Below are 22,439 nucleotides of genomic sequence, written 5' to 3'. Positions count from 1 at the left end.
ACTGAAAAGGTGCTTTTACCTCTATTGCATGTTGAAACTGCTCATGCTCCCTCTGTAACTGTTCTGCCTCCTGCAAAGAGCTAGCAGTGATAAGCCCAGCATTTAACATTGACTCTCCGTTTCGGATCCAGCCCAAAACCTGTAACGAAAGAGATGACCATGAAATACGCAATTCCACTATCAACCAGCAAGTAAAGCATCATTGCTAGGGACAAAAACATTTAGGACCATATGCAATACCAGAGTTGATAACTAAACAATTTATTGATTATATATTTACAGTGAATAATACATTCAATAAACACATTCACTATAATTTCACTTAGCTGACAACTCATATCTTTCAGTCAACTACTACATGCTTGTGGTTTCAGTTTATACTCTGAACAAGGCTGTGTTCTGTCACCTGGAAAACAGGAACAAGCTACAAGCATTATTTGCTTAAGAGCCAAGGTCGGTAATGTAAAATCAGGACATCAACTTAGTAAGTAAATAATTTTGGATATGAATGTCGAGAAAAATGTGATCATTGAGTGTCTTCTAACTGCTTAGAGATATCTGGTTTTCAGAACGTGCCACCTTTGACATTTCTAGTGAAACCAGAAGAATACCTGGGTGGGGAGAAGTCTCAGGAGGGCACCTTGTGCATTCCTCACCAACAGCAGGAACATGCAAGTTTAAGATCTGCACCTTGTTTGTTACTCAAGACTCCAATCCCACACTTTCACCAGACATTTTTATCACCATAAATCTTCTTTTTAATGTCTAACACTCAAATCCCTCTTGCTTTAATTTTGGCTGATTTAATTTCTCCGGCCCACAGTCAAGGGCAAAAAAAACATAAAAAATTCCCCCCTCTTGGCATCAAGACCATCACCCAGTTCCCTCCTCCAAGTTCCTCTTGTTGACCAACAGTCTCTTCAATCTCTCCCATGTGAAATTAACTGCCTTATTTTTCTCGCTGTACTCTTGCAAGCTCTCTCCAGTTGATAACCATAACCTCGGTCAAAATCTTTCAAATGCTGAGTAAAGCTGGACATAATTCAGGTTATTCACTCTCATCTGTACAATTTTTCTATAGAATTGCTGCCCAGCTAGTAATTACCCCTGTGCTATATTTGTTCAGCTGAATATTCCTGCCAGTACATCATGATCTGTATTTGTCACTAACAAAATTCATATCCTCACAGCACAATTCTTCCATACATCAAGATTATTCTGAACTGTAATCCAGTGTCTTCTGATGAACTCAAGTCCCCTTTCCATCTTCTTTTGCTTTTATCTTCAAATTTAAAATCAAAATCTCCAGTCTAACATGTAGATTTTCTGACTGAAAGCATGAACTAGTATCCAAATACAGACTTCTACATATTATTATATTTACTTTGAAATCTATTTTCCAGTCTAGTGAGTCTCTTCACTTTTGCTACTGAGTATAGTTTTCCAGCAAGTTATCATTCATGGTAATGTAGTCTCATATGACACTCTCATAGTAAGCTAGAGCTGAATAGACTGAAGTATTTTAAAAGCTTTAAGGGAAAGAAGATCTATGTCATTTGCTTTTTCACCTCTACCCAGAAGACCTGTTACCTTGTCGGAAAGAAACAGGATTTATCAATAGGAATCTACGCTTAATTAATCTACATTAGCCTTTTCTCCTCTCATCACTGTTCAGGTTTAATAATCTACTTGTTTCAATATTTTTCCTGGGAATTATGTTAAACTAGTTGATCTATAAACCTCCTTTGGCTAATTCTTTCCCACTTTTGAGAAGTAGATGTTCAGTTCTGAGTTCCAGGCCTTCTGAATGTCACTCAAGGGGAAAATACAAGCACTGGTAAATAGCAAGTCTGTTCTTATTCCAGGGCTGCTACCCATTTGTTGGCATGTTCCCATCACCACACTGTCTGGGTGGACCACACACCATCTTTCCCCTTGCCGACTTCAGCAGGCTAGAAAAGCATAGGTATAGCATCACAAAACTCTGGAAATGAAGCAGAGTTTGGGACATTTGAAAGGGTCAAGCAGGTAGCTCTACAGATAAATGCTTGATGTAAGATTAGTTTCTTGGACTGATTTTTTGACTCTAACTGAACGTGATCACGAAACATACCTACCTCAGCCTGCTGTCCTAGCTATGTTTTCATATCCATATGGCACAATACAGAGTGCCAGGATACTCTTCCTGAGTAGTATTTTGGGAGAATCAGAGCTCAAGTACTGGATTGTGTTTGCACTAAGCTACAAGATCTGTATGTGAGAACACAAAGCAGCTCAAGTTACTCTTGATGGTACAGGCTTGTACTTGCTACAAGTATTTGTACACTGTTGTACAGATATGAATACATAGGTATATATCCAAGAACATGCACTGTGATCAGCAGACAATATTGTATTGAAAAGGCTTGACGAGCATAGTAAACCCAATTGCATTGGTTTTGGAGCTTGGCCAAGATTCTGACCTAGGCAGATAATGCATGTTAAGCAGAGCAAAGCATTCATTCTACAAAGTGAGTATGTGGGGGTGATTGCAGCAATAAGTAATCTATCACCTATAGTTTAGGTGGATAAAAAAAAAGTTTGTCTGGCAAACATGCAAGTGGAGTTCTGGATGAGACACATACTCTGCTAAATATTTCTCTGCCTCTGCCTACTCATATGTCCCTGACCTGTATAAGGTCACATTTTCCTTCCCACATTGTTTTTCCCACATGCAGCTGTCCCTTCTTATTTCAGTGAGCATCTTCTTCCCTCCCATCTTCTGAGGTTTTCCTCCACTGTAATCTTCCATCTGTTTTTGCCCCTTCTGCACCTATTACACATCAAATTGATAAGCAAATTCTTTGCAGGTTTTGTTTTAATCTCTGTTTGTCTTCTGGCCCTTCTGCTTCCTCCTTCTCCTGAGGTTTGATCTACAGAACTTCAATGCTATAAATGCAGAACGGGTACATTAGTAAGGGGAGAAATAACTCTGGATGTTTTTATCTGTCTTCTGTTCTTATTTGATAAGAATTCACTAAGCTCCAAGTTTCACTGCTTAATACTGAAGAGACTCCTTGCAAGTATTTGACTAAAAAACTAACCCAGGAGACAGTCTGCTGGTCTCCATTCAGTAACCTGAGCAATGAACCCTATGGAAAAATTCCTGCAGTATTCCAGTCTAACCTTTTCATGTGACTACAAACTATGTTTTTTATATATGTGTGTGTAAAAATACAATAGGAGTAATGTCAGTTTGGCAAGAAAGATTCAAATGGAAATCCTGTTGAAATCCTTGCTATGGAGATGGTATCCCATCTACATAGCAAGTGTGCTTACACCCAGTTCATTAACAAAAAATTTGGCAGAAACTCACAGTAATTGAACTGGAAACTCGTGTGTTTGTTTACTGCTTCAGGCAACAAAATACAAACAAAAACAGACTGAAGAGGAGGTTTACCATGTCATTTACTCTCAGGTAAGACACCTGCTGTGACCTGCTGAGCTATGTTTTTCCCAGTGCTGCAGAAACAGAAGTGCAATTTAATAAGAACTAAAATAAATCAAACGTGGTTTTCTGGAAAAAAAAAACCCCCAACCTGAAATCACAAAACTAGGAGATACCAGCCCTAAAGCATTCCAAAGGGGATAAAAAGAAATCCTACGAGACAGTATAACATTCAGGTTTAGCTCCATTCAATTTTTAGCCCTTCTGGCCAGGGAAGTATCGCAGATTAAGCTGTACAATGAAAATCTGGAAAAAGAGTTTGTAATACATGAACGTTTTGTCAGCTACATGTTCCTGTAATTTTGTTTGAAAATTCATGCCTATTATGGCATTTAATTCAACACAAAAATGTCACTTGATAGAGATGTGTTTTAGGAATACAAAATAGAATGAATCTGTTTTTTCTCCTAAATCCCAGTCTATTATGAAAAAGCAGCTGGCTAGAATAGTACACTAACTATATCTTTATTATAAGAGGAACTCTTTTTTTTCAGTGCATTCTTAAAAATCTAAATTTGAGTTTCAGTTTCAGTCAGGGCTAGTAGTGGTTCGAAAAAGTTAAAAGATCTTACAGAATCACCGACAAACCACATACTAAGTGTAACACGGATATTCCTCTACAATCCGCGATGTTCATCATCTGTTTGTATCTGCCAAAATACAGAACATTTGTTCTGCAAACACGTTTAACCATGTGTGTCTTTCTTGTCGCATTTAACTTGCACACACACACACAAAGCTAGTGGAGCAAGGTACTCTATTGTGGGAGCATGCAATATAAGTAACTATTTAATAGTGTGTCTTTGAAATATCACCCAAATTCTATATTCCATTCTGTAATAGAACATGAGTTCAGTATCATGGGAATTAACAGGTTTTTTTCTCACTCACCCATCCCACCCTAACCTACTGATCTACTGCAAAGGGGTGAGACTGCTTCAGCTGACATTCACACTCTTAATTTCTTCTTTTCTCTGCATATGTGCATTTTTTTCCTTCATCCTCAAGAAAGTATGCAACTGAGTACAGAAACTGTCTTGTTCTGCAATAACTTCATCTCAACCACTACTCACATGAAAGGAGTCATTTGTAATTTGTATTTACAAAGATTAACAAGTGCTAAGACAGATACAGGATAGCTCAGTAGAGCATGCAAAGGCTTGAACTAGAAGGTTGTTTTATTTGATTAACGCCTAGATTGCACTGACAGCAGACACTACCAGTTCCTTGCCTTCCTTTTATTCAAGGCCATACAGAAACTTTGGGTCTGCTATTATAAAGTAACCAACTGCTGCTTTGAAGTACTTTGGGAATGTTCTATTCACCTCTCCTATGCAAACTGGACTTTTATATCACTTGGCAATTCGGGGTTCTCATTCACAGTCTCACGAGGGAGATGAATTTTTGTAAGACCTCGTAACAAACAGAAAAGGGACAAGTTGCACTGGTAGCCCTTATGGGCCATACTCATGCAACAGACATCTGTGTAGACATCTGTGAGGCTGCCAAGTGTGAGAAAGATGAAAAACTCTTACCTCTCTATTAAGAGTTTTTGTTAGTTTGTTTTTTAAATTTTCACCTATTTTAGTGGTTTTGCCCACAGCATCTCAAATTCACCAAAGGTTCAGGTGTTTATCAGGTAAGATAAATGCCAAGCCGGATGTGGTTCTGAGAAACCTGATCTAGTTGAAGATGTCCCTGCTCGCTGCAGGGGGGCTGGACTAGATGACCTTTCAAGGTCTCCTCCAACCCAAACTATTCTACGATTCTATGATAAGGACCTCAAAAACTTGACACTTTATTGCCAGGAGAAGCAAAACTTCATTTTCTTCTCCTGGAAAGTAAACCATGCTGATGTTATATTATCATTATTTATAGATGTTTCAAACAATATACCAAAGAAGATTAGGCCAGTGTGCAGAGGCTCTCACGGAATATTTTTATTAATCACCATACAGGTTAAAGAAGTATGGGTTTAACATTAGATCAAATTGCTCTACACTTCAAATACGTTACTTGTACCCAAGAAGAAACACAGACAGTTGATGCAAATTAAAAACTGCACCTAACGTTAACTGAGGATGATGTTTCTTAGGTGCTCAATCAAAGTCCCTCCCCCCTCCAAATGCAAGATTTGATACAGACAGCAGAAAGTAATTCTGTTATGGGAACAGACCCCTGCAAGAGGCGTGCGACAGCTTGGTGGTGTGTCCCCCCATTCCCTGCATACCTGCTTGACTTCAGCCTGCAGGTGTCGTAGCTGCACACACTGCTCCAGGTGCTTGCGGTGCTGCTCAGCAGCCAGGTCCAGCTCCTGCTGCTTCTCGTGCAGGAACTCCAGCAGGTCCTGCACTCGGGTGGCCATGTCTACATCTCGGTCGCACAGCAGCTCGACACCTGCAATCAGCCCGCTGCTTATCAATGACCTGCAAGTCTTCTGAAGACAAATAGCCCCTTTCCACATTTTACTTTTCCAGTTCCTTCTCAAAGTTCACCTTGATCCTCTGAGTGTTTGCTTAAATGAGCATTGGGTTTTGTAGTCTTTAAAAATATTAATTCTTATTATTAATTAATATTAACTTTTTTTTTTAAAGAAGCCCAAGATTCACCCTACGTGACTGCATACAGTTAAAAACATCAAGTGAAGGGGCACAAGGAACAAAAAAGACAAACATATTACTTGAAAGCTGAAAATTTTGGCTTGATTGTGTTGCTCCGATTAACTATAAAATTAGCTCCCCACTATTTACTCTAATTTTACTGATTTCCTGAGTGGAAGCCCTTTCTTCAAAACCTAAATATCTTCAGGTGTTGCCAACTCCTAGATAAAAATTATGTGCCAAAATAACAACGTATTCTCATGAATGCTATGAAATGATTTAAGTATAAAAAAAAATAAATAATGTTCACATGTCTCCAATTTATGGTTAACCAGCATCTCTGTTATTTTCACAAATCCCATGGAGAGACAACTGGATAATTCTTACAAAGCCACTGTCTGGAATAGCACGAAGGAGCCCACTTACCAGATGCCTGCACTTCATTGACATATTGCAGCAGATCCTGCCCTTGATGGATGACATCAAAGGTCAAGTTATTCATGGTCAGGGCTTTGTCTGCATGATGCTGGAGCCTCTGTTCTGCTATTGTAAGATCTTCAGTGTCAAAGTCATTCATTTGCTGAGAGAGCTCATCATTCCAAGACTCGAGATCTGAAATTATCTGGGGGAAAAAAGGAAGAAGACAATGTTCAATTACCCATTACACAACATATGTTTATTTCCAATGTCACACTTATGATAGAGGTCAGAAACTTGAGTTGCTCAGTGTTGATTGACTTCACTGATTATGGTTTGGACATAGGCTGTTTAGGCATGGATTTTAAATTTCAGCAAACAAACTAGAAGAATCTCTTTGAGAACCACTACAGCTCTCCTTCAACCAGTGCTTGCGATAGTGCGGGTACCCCTGCCTTGTTTAAGGTACGCCTTCATCAACACATCACTTGTGAAAGAGATGAAATTAAATGTTTTTATCTCCACTTTTAAAGGAAAATGTTGACCTAAACCATCTTCTCAATTCTTCAGTCTGCACCCAGTATTAATTCACACATCAAGAGCCAGCTGAGCTTTCAATTACACCAGTGTTAAGCCCTTTTACAAAAAACACAGCTCTCCTCTTTTGTGAGCAGGAAGCGACAGGCTCTCTGAGCACCTTTGACTTCTGCCAGACAACTGAAAAGCACTACTTGTCACAAAAGGCAGGATATTTAATGAATGGAGCAAAAAGCATTACTTTATTACAGTATCACTGTAACATCAGAGCTGAATTTGCTTGCTGAAATAATTCAGCCACATTTCTGTCTACTAGGAAGAAAATTAACTCTATTCCAGGTGAAACCAGGACAACTTCAGTTTACACTTTAATTCTGGATTTTACTCTCAGTCATAAGATGTCCAAAGAGGGTAGCTGAGGAAGTATTTTTTTTAACACATGTATCACAAACAGTAAGTTCTCCTTGTCTGTCCACACAAGTGCATTTCCAAATCATACTGCAAAACCTAGCTGATATGCAAAATACTCCTTTTAATTAGGATACAAAACTGTTCTTAACTCGAAGAGATACTGCCTACAATCCTCACTGATCAAGGTGGTTGAGTTCTTATGGCACAACTTTGTTTCATCAATGACTTCAAACAAGTAAGTCTGACACACTTACTAACCCTCAAGCCTGTAATCAAATTTTTTTCAGCATTTTCAGCAGAGTTTTGCCACAAATGACTGCAGTGCATTGGGAAAGTGAAATTCTAGATATCAAGAACTGAATATGGCTTAGCTCCAGAGTTCTACAATTTCAGCAGCAGGACAAACTGACGTGATTGTTGCTAAATGACAGGAAATTACCTATTTATGCAGCAAGACACAGCAAAAAGAGGACCTGTCCAAACAGGCACTAGGAAAAAAGTAGCTGACTGCATAAATATTTAACCGAACTCATTTGTTAGCAAAAGGAATATGCCACTATGCTTTCCAAGTGGTTAATCAGAGCCATGAAGTTACTGAGACAGTTAAACTACCAGAAAAATTCCAGGAAAACAAGCCTTCTGAAAAAACAGAACTGAGAAGAAAGCTAAGTTAAATCATCTGTATAGAGCTTCTGTAGTCAGCTACAATCTTTCTTGAAGGCCATAAAAGATGCAATTATTATTAAAATTGTGGCATCAGTTACTTCCTGTTTTAAAGGTGTTCTGCAAAAGTTTTACTTGATTCACTAACTATTCAAGTTTTGCACTATACCATGAAGGGAGATACCAAACAATTAGAGTAGCTATTTGCAATACCTAATTCTGACCAGCCAGCTCTACCTTAGTGAAAACGAGCAGAAACTCATGTTTCAGTAGTAACACTGAAAACAGAAAAGCTGATGGACAAGGCATGCAGGCAAGATGTACAGGACAAGGCTTTTAGCCACTGCTTGAAGCTTCTTTTATCTCTCTTTCATGTGCTCTGAACATCACATCCACAACCTATTTATGAGTGGTTTCCCCTCTAAACACACACACAGGCTTCCCCTTGACAACTTCCCTTTATTTCCCTTTTACTTAGTCTATGCTAAACATGCCTCATCACCTCTTTTTGCTATTCATCTCCTTTTAACTGACCTGAAATATTTCAGAAACTTCAGGTCTTCCTAACAGGCCAGCTTGAGAAACCGCTTACCTTCCAGCTACCCCCCTTTTCTGCTTTCACGCATCACAGACCTGCTCTTGCCAGCTCATCTTCAAAATTCTGTGTTCATTCATTAGTAAAAGCCGCAGAGGTCATTTGTTTCTTCAAACCATCTACTGCACTATGGAAGTTCTCACAAATCAGATTTACCATCTTATTTTCATCCAGTTCAGTTAATGATATTCATAAATTAACCTCAAGAAGTAACTACAGTCAGTCAGACTTGGTCAAATTGAGACATCTGACCATTAAAGAAGGTTGTGAAACTCTGCTGTCAAAACTGTCTTCTTTCACTGTCTTTCTAAATACCATTAAAAAGAGGATTAAGATTTAACATGCTACATTTATGCTGCTGTTTTAAAAGGAAAGTCAGTCCATCTCTCTTTAGAACAGATGCCAAAACCTTACCTCTCTTACTATCAAACTGAGTGGAAATAAAGTAATAAAGAGAATAAACTCACACCAGGACATTGGTGTGGCTAAGTATCAGTATTTTATAATAATAGAATCAGTTAAATAGACTGCAGTCACTATGTCCTCTTAGACTATCCTGAGAGTCACTGTACCTGATATGAATGACAGGTAGTTCTAAGAGGTAAACACCATGTGTCACCTCAGCCAAGAAGTTTCAGTGATGCTGCCTCCAAAGAACAACAATGAACAACAGTAAAAATTATAGCTTCTTACCACGTTATTTCATGCAACCCCAAGGTTAAGATCTTGCCCTGCACATTGTTTAAAGCAGTCTGAAACACTGTACATTCTCTGTCCCCTTCAAAAGGCCAGGAAGCCCACAATTCAAATAAATAATGCCCGTACAATCCCACACTCATTCAAAAGATAGGAAGTCAGTGAACATCACAGCTGGGCAGAGTTAAAACAAAAATAACATGTATTAAGTCCTCCTCTGCCCAAACTCTTCAATGCTTCTCCTGAAGTTCTGCTTTACAAGCAACACTTTCAGCGTGAGCAGGATCCTTTTTTTTGTTTGTAAAGTTCTGGTAAGACAATTAGCATTAAACAAACAGAACAAGGATAAATGACTAACAGACGTCTAAAGTAACTGAATCACAAATGAATACCAGTCTCAATAAATGGACAACCCAGCATAAACACAGGGTAACTACTTACCATAGCAGGTGTTCAAGAAGTTCCTAGTGCAGAGTTTGAGCTGCCTGACATTCCTAGGTTTTAGCAAATGTAAAGGTAACACTGACAAGAAACGATGCAGAGTGTAACACAGTAGGGATGCCGACTCTTTCGCACTGAGTGGGAAAAAAATAAAAAACCACAGGTCTCTTCTCAGAAGGGTCTAACTAGCATTCTTTGTACCAACTGAGTGCTAACCAGGACCAGGAAAATATTATGTGCTGGGGAGAAAGAAAAATGGAAAATGGGAAAAGGAAAAGAGTTAGGTCTCTGTGATCCAGCACTCTGCATCCTTGCCTTTTCAGCTGTATGACTTAACAGGCATCTTGTAAGTATGGTCCAAAAATAGAGTTGAGATAAAGCTGTGAGTTGAAAAGTGTGTGGTATGCTTTGTGTGGAGCCCTGACATAGGCCTCGAGGCATTTAAGTTACAGACAAGCAAAAATGCACAGACACAGATGAAACACACATTTTAGGCTGTATACATTGCCTCTGGTTTTATCTTCCCACTGGCTAGGTCCATACACATCTTCCTTACGCTACTAATCACAACAGAAAGGGACTCTTTGTGTACATTATTTTGCTCCTTCTTCCCTTTAGTTAATACAAGCGTTCACAACAGAGTCCTTCAAATAGCTCACAACCGACGGCACGTAAAAACCTAGAGGATAGAGAAGGTCAAGTTTATCTGCCAAGAGCAAGGGGCACAACAGAAACAGTGCTGCAGTTACAGTAATTTCAGAAGAGCAGGAGAACCTGAAAAGTTGTAGGATAAAGACAGCAACTAAAGAAACAATGTTTTATATGTGAATAATAAGGGAAGAGCAAGGACAGAAAGAAGAGGACTAACCCTACCAACAAATCTCCCCCGAGTCCCCAGAAGCCCAGCTGCACGGTAAGATCCTGCAGTGCTAGGGGAGCCCTTTGTCCCATTTCAGCCTGCATTCTTTTGCAAGCAGTAAGACAAGCTAGAAACACTACTTGCCTTCCAGAAAAACTGTCCTCACAGGATGCTCCCTTGAATGAACTGGCCCTAGAGACAAGTCTTCATTGACTGGACCAGTCATGAAAAATCCTTGACAAAGGAAGAGGTCAAAACGAAACAAGTTCCTAACTGGCATCTGGCTCCTCCTCACTATCCTGTTACTTAAGCTGAGCTTCTGCTTTCAAACAACTGACCTGGAACTAGTCCCTGCATTTTCTTCCTGGAAGTTTCCGAACAGATGTCTGCCTTCAGGAGAGGGAAAAGAGAAGCATGCTTTGCTGAGGAAGCAGAGAGAGGACATGGTACAGAGACAAGCAAAGCAATAACATTTTGCTGAAGACGCTCTGCAGCCAGGGTAATTTTGTTCCCTGGAGGCCTCCTTGACAATCTTAACCATGGTTTTTGTTTCCAAGCCATATAAACAAAACACACCAACTCTTTCAATAAGGTAATTGGTACTGTGCTTTATGTTGTATGTGCCAAACTGTAAAGCATGGCAAGTGTCAGCTTTAGAAAAGCTGACACGACCTGTCAAGTTAGGGTTTGTAGTTTTCCAATGCAAAATCCTGGGTATCACCAAACAACATACACAGAATTACTACTATCTATACAGATGCTGTCCTGCACTGAAGGACTAGAACACATCTGCAAAGCAGGGCTCCCGCAACCAGCCTTCTGCTATTGTAGAATCCTGTTTTATGTAACCTACAGCAGAGAGCAATACCTTAATCATGAGCTTCACTCAAATGTTTAACCTAATTCTTTCTTGGTATGCCTTGCCCCCCACAGCTGCCATTTCCTCAATAAGAGCGTTCTGAGAAACATCACACAGACATCAAGCACTGCAGATCACTTCTGCAGAGACTGCAAAATTGCTGACAATACCTTTCATGTTCCTTCACATATACCAGTCATCCAACTAATTATTACAATCACAATTTTGCCAAAATCTTTCCCTTGTATATGCAAGACAGCTACTCTCTCATAATCAAAGCAGCGAGCTCCCTGCAGACTAGTGTGAGTTGCAAAATAGAGAACTTTCTTAGACTTCTTTACATCAGAGTTGTTATTACTGTAGAGCATACACTCTCACTTCCTCTGTGGGCACAGACCAAGGAACTGTGTCTGCCTATTCCTGCATTGCACGTAACAAAGTGCTTAGCTAAACCAGACTTCAGCAATAATATCTAATCCTGATTTTAAGGAAAAAAAACCCAAAACCCAAAAAACCAAAACTAACCCACCCACAAACAACAAACAAAACCACAAAAAAACCCCTAAACCAAAACAAAACAAACAAAACCCCCAAAACAACAACCAGAACAAGAGAAGCTAACACTTCTGCCGACTGCTTCTTTGCCCTTACACCATTCACACCTAACCAATAGTTGCAGCTTTACAAGTCATAAAAACTTAGCTGAAGTTTTATAATGCATTTCTATGAAACTGCTCCATGTGCAGTTTCCTGCCTGGTTGTACACATGTCCCTGCACACCAACAGAAACTTTGCACTGATAAGCTGAAGCCCTCCTCCAAATTTGGACAGACTCAAAACTTCTTGAAGTTTTGCAGGGGGATGGCACTATAACTGCTTAGCCTTAGTTCAGGTAAGAAGTACGTCTATCAGCCATTTAAGCCATATGCCAATGCAACTACCTAGCAATCTCAGCATAAAAGTTCCTACACAAGAGAAAAAGTAAGTGCAGTGCAACTCCAAGAGCAGATACTCACATCTATTGCATCTCTTTCAAATATACGAAGCTGCAGAAACAGCTCAAGCTTGATCTTGCGTTCTTGAAAAAGCTCCTCCATCTGAGATTGGGCCTCATCCAGCTGCTGCAGGACTGTCTCTATGTGGTTGATTGAGCTGTTATGGGGGGTCTTGTTACTAGAGATGGCAGAATCCCTATTTAAAGCAGAGAGAGGGGGAAGAGGTGAAAAAAAAAAAAAAAAGAAGAAAAAAGGAGTATTATTCAAAAAAACCCCAACAATAAAACATACACTTTGGATGCTATATGTGACCAGAAAATGAAGACTGTTTCAGATAAGGTCAGTGCAAGCCATATTACATGACAGCTAAATCTGTACACCTGTGTTAATAAAAGTCCAAAATATGCTTTTGTACTTGAAAAAACATTAGGAAATTAGAATAATTTAATTATTGTTGACTAATGCAACATTTAAGGACATTCTGTTTACAGGAAGAATAAAATTTAAAACCAGAGACAAACCCTTTTATTGAGTTAATATCAAGTGGCATATGATAACTATTTACTTTACTGAACCTTCCTGCAGTAAAAAAATCAAAATTAGATAATAATAAAAACCCCACTACTTAATCCTTTTATAAAACCTGTAAATTCACATATGATAAGATCAGCTCCTGCAAAGGGGATATGTACCAGTGTAGCTGGGGCCCAAATTTATTTAGATTGTTACTGAATGAAATGGACTGCAAAGTGATGGTCTTTACTACAGTAAAGTTACTCATCACTCTGCAAAACAATTTAAAGCGTCTCTTTACAAAAAGACTGCTGCTCAGAATTCGGAATGTTGTAGAGCCCTGCATGTCAGACTACAAATGCATATGATTGCTTCAAAGCAAAAAGGTAGCTTATGTAAACAAAATCTCCTTCTTGTGAAGGTAGTGTTTATAAGCTGAGCTTCCTGTAAACAGAAGGTTAGAGACCATTAGTACAGCATGAAACATCATTGTTATCCTAACATTTACCAGCTTTATTTATAGGTCATATCTTGCAGTCATCATCTCTACCTTCAAACAGAAAGAGCCTCACAGAGCATCAGATGTACACTAGGAGAGATTTAAATAAAAATTTGTTTTACCTTAGTTGTTGTATAAGATCTTCGCCCTCCTTTATGACATTGACTGTAACCTGCAGAGTGGTCTGTTGTTGTTGACCAAAACGTTTAATTAGGTCTTGGACAGCCTCCACAGACTCAGCATAGACATCATCAAGCAGTTCTTTCTGTAGCTCTTCAAGCCATGTCCATAGCTAAAGAAGAAAGGGGGAAAAAAAAAAGAAACTTAAGCCTCAGGATCAGGCAGTCACTGTTTCAGATCAATCCCCCTGGACAAGAGGAAACGGACTCAAGTGGTGGAGAGAAACAGGATTTGCTTCTCTGCATAGAAAAATCCCATCCTCAATTTAATGAAAATGAGCCTTTGTTTCAAATAAGGTTTTCGCTTCTTGGAAATACCAGGAAAGCTTTACCCGTGTTGCTAAGTCACCCTTTCTTTCCCATTTTCCTTCTACAGTACTGAGCGTATCCGCCTGAGCAGTGCACAGTTCATAGCGAGAATCCCATCTGCAGTTCTGCGAGAGTCCCTGGGAGGGAAATGCTATGGTAACACTCCCTGAGAGAAGGGAGGAAGGAAGGAAGGAAGGAAGGGAGATGTATTGTAGCCACCATCGAATTTACGCTGCCAGGCTGACACATGCACACAGACAACATAACACTTTTCAGTGGCCTTCGAAAAAAGGAAAAAGAAAAGGGCATTTCAGAAAACAAGATACAGAGACAAATCAGATAGGAGGAGATATTTTTCAATCATGATCTCTACAGCTATGTTGTTTACCCTCTTGATTTCAATTTCATACTATTACAACAAAAATGATATTTAATTCCACCAGTTAATTCACATTTCCCCTTAACATGCACACAATCCTGTTCAGAACTGCCCACACACCACAGCTTACACAAAAATCCCGTGGTGTATGCTAGCTATATCACTATTGGTAACTTGAATCCTACTGTGTTCTTTTCCACAATTTTATGAGACAAGCTGCTGCACAGTAAGCTCTCTGTGAAAATTATTCACCAGCAAACCATTAGCCATCTATTGTGCAACTGTTAAAAACACTGCTGGAAGAGAGGGAGCACGGCTGCCTCCTGCAACACTCCTGTAAGCAGCACAGTAAAACAGCTACTCTCACAGGAAGCGTTCAAACCGGATCCCTCCTCTCTATTTTACCACCACATACCTAATGCTGTCATTCCAAGAACAAGGATTAGAATTTGGTTTTTATTCTGAAAGAATAACTGTGATCTGATTTAAAGTATTAAGGTATTTTGATTACATTTTAATCTTTGCCTTTATACTTTTTAGAGATACAAATAGGCTTTATTAACTTTGAAACTAATTAAAAGGTTAACATAGCTAAAATACAGACAGGAAACAATCAAACCTGACTTAATCTCAAAAGACAGAAAAACAAATTTTGTTTTATTTCTCTGCTTACTATTTTCGACAGAAACACTCATTTCATGCTGCCATTTGTATAATGTTCTGACAATAAAGGTTTCCTAACTACCAATGGAGCTACATTAAAATAGTAAATTAAATGAAGGATTCTAGATCTTGATAAATCAGTTCCTTTGACGCTTTATTTTAAAAAAAAAATGTTAGGTTTTGTATCTTAGATCCGTACATGCCTCGTGAGGTAGGCTTTGCGTTAACCAAGCTATAAGTTAAATTTTCATAATTGGGAAGAATTAATGTCATTTAACCTTTTCTACAAATCTACTACCCCCCCCCGAACTGCCTATTCATACACGCTGTTGTTCTGACTACTCATATGCTTTAAAGACAATGCCTGCCACAGATTTGAATGCAACTCCATAGCTGTAAACACCACAAGATCAAGCCACAGCAGTCTTTCTTATTAAAAGGAGCACAAACAGAACTCACCAAGTGGGTCAAAAGTACTTGTCAACATTCATTCCAGCATAACCCAATGCAGCATCCAACTTTATGGTCCTCCCCCCGTCTATGCATACTTAGGAATGCAAATTTCACTTTGAGACAAATGAAACTTAAGAGCAAGAAGTCTGACAATACAACCTGAAAACTTTACTCAGGTTTCAATGCCCAGAGGACACGCTTTTATTCCTCTCTCAGCTTATGAAGTTTGTGCCTCAACTGTAATAATAGGGCACCGTGTTAGAGACCTTCCAAGTGAGCTGGCAGGTACACACAACCAGTGCAGCTTGCAACTGTGAAAATATATTTGAAAGTAACACTGTTGTTGCTTGCAGATCTAATGTGTTCAGTGCTGGCTGAAAGATCTCTGCGCTCCATGCTTACTGCCCTGTCTATAAAAGGCTCAATTTCCAGAGATGTTTATCACAGGCAAACTGGGATTAAAACCATTTTGAGTGTCTTGGACTGTATTAAGTTTGCCCCTTGGCTCCCTTACAAGCACCTGTACTGCAGCTCAAAGACAGGTCTAAAAACTGCTTCAGTTTTTTCCAGTACGTCTTTTGCAGCTGAGTTGTGTCAGACCTGCACAATGGACACCTCACCTCTGCATTTCTTAGGCTTCACATACACTTCAGCCACTTCTACAACTGGGTGGAGAGGACCTGGTAGGAGCAATGCAACTTGCAAGTGCTGGGCTGGTGATAAACTGTGTGACTACTTCCCTTAAAGCTCACCCTGGATGCTGGAGACCAAGCCAACACAGAACAAGCAGACCTTTCCCTCTGCATAGCCAGTTCAAAGCCACACCACCTGCCTAGAGCAGAGAGACATGGGCACAAGCACAACAAAGTGTTATGCTGACTCGCTTAGTGCCTGGTCAGCATGGCATGGCTGTGAGCATGGTATCTTGCTCCCAAGGTACCAAAGGGCTCAAAAATACACTGTGTTTGCCTAGTTCATTAGCTGAATTGCCCACTGTTTGGGAAGGAAAAATATTTACCAATGTGCAGAAAGAGAAAGAGAGTAATTAGTATGCATTACTTGCCTAGCTGTGATTCATACACTGTTGAAAGTAGGACAATTTAAGCCATTTCTGAAAACAGCGCTGTGACAGTTCCATAGCAAAAGTTACTCTAATACATTACCAAATAAGCTTTTTACACTTGCCCACCAAGTAAGTTTCTGACAAACAGCTTCCCCTCAAAATAGTCTTGATGTTTATACACAGAAGTTAGAATAAAGCCACCAAAGATGAACAAAGCTATCAGGTTATTAAAGCTGGATAGAAATTCATGCATTTTACTGAGAGGAGCTTAATTCATAATGGGTAGCAATAGTCAGCTGGCTTCTTTACAGCTTTAAAACCAAAATGAGCACTGAATATACCGGAAATTACATAATTTACCTTTATTTTCGGATACAGAAGTACGAATGAAGACAGTACAAGGTTGCATAGCAAAGCCAAAAGCAGTTTACAGCAGGGGGTGAACAGAGACTGGAGCTTACCCATTACACGATCAGCAGTGCAGAACTACAGATTTTATAGTGCAACGATTTTCTGAGGTAAAGCATTATTCCATAAAAGAGAGCTTGGCAACAAAAATCCAGTGGGGGAAAAAACCACTAAGTTTTCACTAAAAAACCACTCACTTTCTCTTGGTGTGAACTTTTAAGCAACTTCCATGCATGTCTTTTTCTATTCTCTGTAAAAGAAGCAGCACGAAGATCCCCAAACAAACCACTGAGTCTTGTGTCCTCAGTAATATCTTTATCCAGCAGCAAGACAGCTCTAACATACAGTGAGAAAACCATATAAATAACTCAATCCAGTCACAGAAGAGGCTCTTCTGCTCTTTTCATCTGTTCTTCACATCTTATCAGAATTAAAATTTGAGAGGGAAATCAAACTCTGAATCCCTGACAGGCAAATGTTTCACCCAGCAGATTTTTTTTCTTGACCTAAATATAGAACAGACTAAGAAACATCTGCTTGAATGAGCCTGCATCCTGTGCTACCTCTTTCCTAAGTTCTTGGGAGCATGCCATTAGTCACTGAGATGGTATTATTTTAATTGTCTGCAACATCCTGGAAGTTTCAGCGTTTCCATCATGGGCCTCTATCCATTTAAGTCCCATCTCTGCAATCTCCTGAAGACTGCATCTAAAGAAGACCTTACTGTATTTTGCTGAATATAATCAGAGAAGAATTATTTTTGAGTAAATACCTTATTCATATTAGAGTAAACTATCCATCACACTCTTTCACAATTTACTTTATTTTTCATTTTTATAATAATGGCTTTTGGATATGTAGTCAGCCTTTCCATCAGGCTAAGACAGAAAAGGCACACGGTTTCTGTGTGTAAAAACTGCCAATTCCTCTTTTTGCCCCTTCCCCCCAGCACATACACTGTTGCAGTATGTTTATTACCACAGGCACAGTTGTTGAAGGAGCTCTTACTTGTACAGGGCCAAATGTTGCAATAGTATTCCCTGACAATTAGATGTGGGCATAGAAAGGGGTTGATGTGCGTGTGTCTACCTGTAAGTTTTGCCTTTCAGGACATCCAATGGACAAAAACTGCATCTTTAAAACAAACAAACAAAGAAACAAACAACAAAAAACCAAAAGATGTTAAGCTCTCTGGAGTTTCTTTTCCAGGGTCTTTCAGCAACATTTAAGATATTAAATGCATGCGGTTTTTTTGAAAATTAGATCTAATTATCTTTAAAAGCTTCAAATATCCCTATCTATTCTACAGTTATAACAAAATCAATTTCCTTTTTAAAACAAATTCATCCTTGAAGCAAAACCAAGTTGCTCATGTTCCTAAAATTACATCAACTTTTCCCATTTTTTAACTGAACAAGAGAAGCATGTCTATACCATAGCTTTACACAGTTTAAAGGCCTATTTCTGCCTCACTTCTCTCAAGCACTTCGTGCTATTTCAGTAATACTTGGACTTCAATTTGATCTCTTTTTTCAAGCAAAGTAGCTACCAGGATTGAAAAACTGTAGGGAAAATCTGTGCAGGGTAACTGGATTCCAGCCCTATCAAATCAGTAAACCACAACACACTTTAGTGTGCTGCCACTGAATGTGTTCCTCTTATTTCAGATTTAAAAACTTTTCTCAACTCTCAGATTCATGATGACTGGCATATCAAAGTACTGACCAGAGACAGCACAGAGTGTTGGGGTGGTTCGGCCTGGAGAAGCGAAGGCTCCGGAGAGACCTTAGAGCAGCCTCCAGTGCCTAAAGGAGCTACATGAAATCTCGAGAGGGACATTTTACAAGGACAGGTAGTGACAGGACAAGAGGGAATGGCTTTGAACTGACAGAGGGTAGGTTTAGATTAGATACCGGAATAAATTCTTCACTGTGAGTGTGGTGAGACACTAGAAGAGGTTGCCCAGAGAAGCTGTGGCTGCCCCAGCCCTGGCAGTGTTCAAGGCCAGGCTGGACAGGACTTTGACCAACCTGGTCTAGTGGAAGGTGTCCCTGCCCATGGCAGGGGGTTGGAACTAGATGATCTTTAAGGTCTCTTCCAACCCAAACCATTCTATGATTCATGTATTTTTGCCAGACCCGTCACAATGAGCTGTGCTATAACACCACAATAAAAAAAGTTAGAGATGCACAGAAGCCTAAGGAACAGAGCCTTCAAGCTCAGATGGGGGCATCCAAAAGCTGCTGTGCTGCCTGGAAAGGGCACGCAGAGAAGAGAGCAGCCTTATTATGACATTCAAATTTAACCTGTAGACCACCAGCACATAAGACTCAAATACTCTGGAGTAACAGGCAATTAGAAGACAAGATGTGTCACCTCAGGGTCCAATCTGGAATGAAACAAATGAAAAGCTGCATGGATGTCTACCCTTCCATACCAGATGGAGGTATGCAATGGAGGGCATATTTCTGGCAGTGAGTTGTGAGACAAACCAAGACCATTATCAATAAGGTTTTTTGAATCAAATACAGATGCGTCATAGCTAGATGTGAATGAATCAGCAGCATTATGGCCAGACCAAGGTCTCCTCAGCCTTCTCATGAGCTGGCATCCTCCAAACAATGCCACATCTCAGTTTCACAGGACTCAGCTTCAACAGCTTCACAGACCACTGTTTCATTACTTTTGTTCAGGAACACTGAGGTTTTGTATTTGAAATCTCAGCCAATTCCACTTCCCTTTTCTTTGTTTCAGCCTCAGTCTATTCTGGTGCAAAGTTTAGTTTGAGTAAGATGAAACAAAGAAGAGAGACATCTTCTAGTAACACCATTAAACATATTGTGTATACATAAAAAGCGCTCTGAGCTGTTTTACATTCAACTTGTCAGAAAACATACAAAAGGTTATATGCAAAAAGCTAACAGGCTCTTAAGAGACCATTCTCTTCTACATACAATCAGCCTGATCTGTATTCCCACAGTTGACTCCAGGAAAATATCTGTTGCTCTACTTTGGCACTACTACAAACACCTGGCTTGGCCAGGATTTCAGCCTTCCCACTCATAGGTGCTGAGGGAGCCATTTCGGAGAGAGCGTGTGCACATGTGTGTCTGTATCTATGTACAGAAGAATGTGAATTCGCACCAAAATCCTATTCATCTCTACATGGTGACAGATTTCACAGCAAAGTATCATGAGTTTTGCTCCTATGTTTTGCACACAACCTTTTATGATAACCGTTTATTTTGGAAACATTTTTTATCTGTCCAATTTTTTTTTCACCTTATCCTTCCCTATTATTAAATGTCAAAAAGCACAAAAGCAGTAAGAGATTCACTGTCTTGCAATGGTCAACAGTTTCAGTGTTCAGTTACACTAACCCATCCTCTGAACCTGCCAGTTCACAGTTTCAATGCAAAGATTTGGATGGGGATATTTACAGTCCCAAACCCTTTTACACCTTGCCAGCACATGGCCTAATTTCAGTACATCACTTACTGAAAAACGTGGCTTATAGACTGAAATTTGTCACTGTTTGTATGGGAGATACAAATCAATATTCACAATCTTAGAAACTTAATAACTAGTAATAACATAACAGAGTGGAATCACAACTTACATATAAGCAACAACTGATTTTCTTGGATCATCATTAAGCAAAATGAGTAACAGTGACACCATTACATAACATCATATTTCTAGCTTCCCTGAATACATAATTTTTTTTATCCCAATGAGAAATGTGGTCTATTGAGGTTAGTCCATGAGAAGTCTGAGAACTTATATGTTGTTTTCTGATGTTTGTAAGCTACAGGGAGCTGTACCAGCTTGTAATCACCTGGCTACAGAGCTTCTGAAAATGTTAAAGACAGCCAGCATTTCCAATGTGCATCATAACAGCCTGCTGCACACACACTACACAGCTGCTTTGTGCACAGGTATAGCAAAAGTCTGTTACTTCCAGGATGCGTCAAGCCGATCTATTGCTTTTGTGGCAAGCAAGCTGCCTCTGAAAGCAGAAACTGTGCTGATTTACTAAGCGTGAACAGAGTAACAGTACTGCGCTGACACTGCAGGGCTGATACTTCCCAGGGAAGCTGGGCAAAGTTGCAGACAAATTCTGTGTCAAGCATAAAGGTTATGTAAAGTTACAGGGGAGAAGTAGAATTGGAACACTCTCATCCAGATGAGGAGCATTCATTCAATATGAACCATTTCTGGGAAAAAGAATAAAACACACCAAAACATCCTACTTCAAAAAAATCAAGGGATTGGAGGGATGTCAGAGCCACATTCTAACGTCTCAAACAGCCAACTACTCACATTACCACCTTTTCTCAGCTTTGTGGCTCCCTCCAAACTGTCACACACAAACAGGGTTTTTATTCTTCACGTCTATTTTTTAGACCAAGAAAACACAAAAACTCCCACAAGAAACAAATTTCACCCTGAATACTTGAAGGGCAAGATATAGTGATGGCATTTTGCTTTTTTGTTTGTTTAGGGGGATTTGTTGTTTGTTTGCTTTAGCGACTGAAGCATCTCTTTCTGGTTCAACAAGTAGCATATTATCCTATTACTTGAACTCTCTTCACTAGCTAAGAGCAATTAATTTCTTCACTCCCCCATACAGCAGAAAGGTTATGTGCTTACAGGTATGCACTAATTTATTCAGTAACTTCCCACATCCTGCAGGAGAAAAGCAATTCTCCTGCCAACAAGGCATGCATGACTTTCAGGTTTAGGGCATTTTTATCTTCCATCTGCTTTGTGATGCCTTCTCAGCACTCCGCATGCATGTTTGATAACAAACATGCTCTTGAAAACAGGTCAGAATACAGAAAGCACAAGACAGCTTTGAGCTTGCTATTTCATTGCACCTTAACCAAAGGACTAGTCTACTAAATATGAACCACACTCTCATCTGTATTTTTAAATAGAATGCAAATAAATAATAGATAGACTTGCTCACATAAATAAGTACTCTTTTTAATTTTCCTTGCTTTATTAGGTATAAAAGGCCAGCCACATGACAAACAAAAATCAACATGTGTACACCAGCCACACTACCTTTTCCCCGGAAGTCCAGGCTGCAAAGAGGCTGCCATAGTAACTAACAGCTGTGTGTACTTACAGGGTCACAATAAAATCCATTTTCCCAAAGAAATAAATCAAGATACAGAATATTTTTTTTTTTTTTTTTTTTTCCCAATACAACATTATTATCTAGGGGAGCAGTGGCAACATTCCAGCACATCTGGATCAGCCTCCCAGAATTACTCAACAGTGACTCACAGATCAGTCTGCCTTTTTTCTTTTTTGATTTTTTAAAGCCCTTTCCTTGCAAATCCTTTTATAGTCTCCGTCTTTTATCACTACAACCAACCATAGCCGTCTAAATACCATTCCCGTT

General features: G+C 39.4%; 1 protein-coding gene across 1 annotated transcript in view; it reads right to left on the bottom strand.

The window, feature by feature from the left end:
* Positions 1-22,439, bottom strand: part of TRIO (trio Rho guanine nucleotide exchange factor) — a 249,428-nt gene that overhangs the window by 108,231 nt on the left and 118,758 nt on the right. Inside the window, exons 12-16 of the mRNA XM_030473732.1 lie at positions 13,695-13,864; positions 12,582-12,756; positions 6,514-6,709; positions 5,718-5,884; positions 20-139 (exon numbers count right to left, since the gene is read on the bottom strand). Coding sequence (XP_030329592.1) covers positions 20-139; positions 5,718-5,884; positions 6,514-6,709; positions 12,582-12,756; positions 13,695-13,864 — 828 coding nt within the window. The remainder of the gene's footprint in view (positions 1-19; positions 140-5,717; positions 5,885-6,513; positions 6,710-12,581; positions 12,757-13,694; positions 13,865-22,439) is intronic.

The sequence above is a fragment of the Strigops habroptila genome, chromosome 1, assembly GCF_004027225.2.
Source record: "Strigops habroptila isolate Jane chromosome 1, bStrHab1.2.pri, whole genome shotgun sequence".
In the NCBI taxonomy this organism is placed as follows: domain Eukaryota; kingdom Metazoa; phylum Chordata; class Aves; order Psittaciformes; family Psittacidae; genus Strigops; species Strigops habroptila.
Note: the sequence above shows the minus strand (reverse complement) of the source record. Positions and strands in the feature narration are given on the sequence as shown.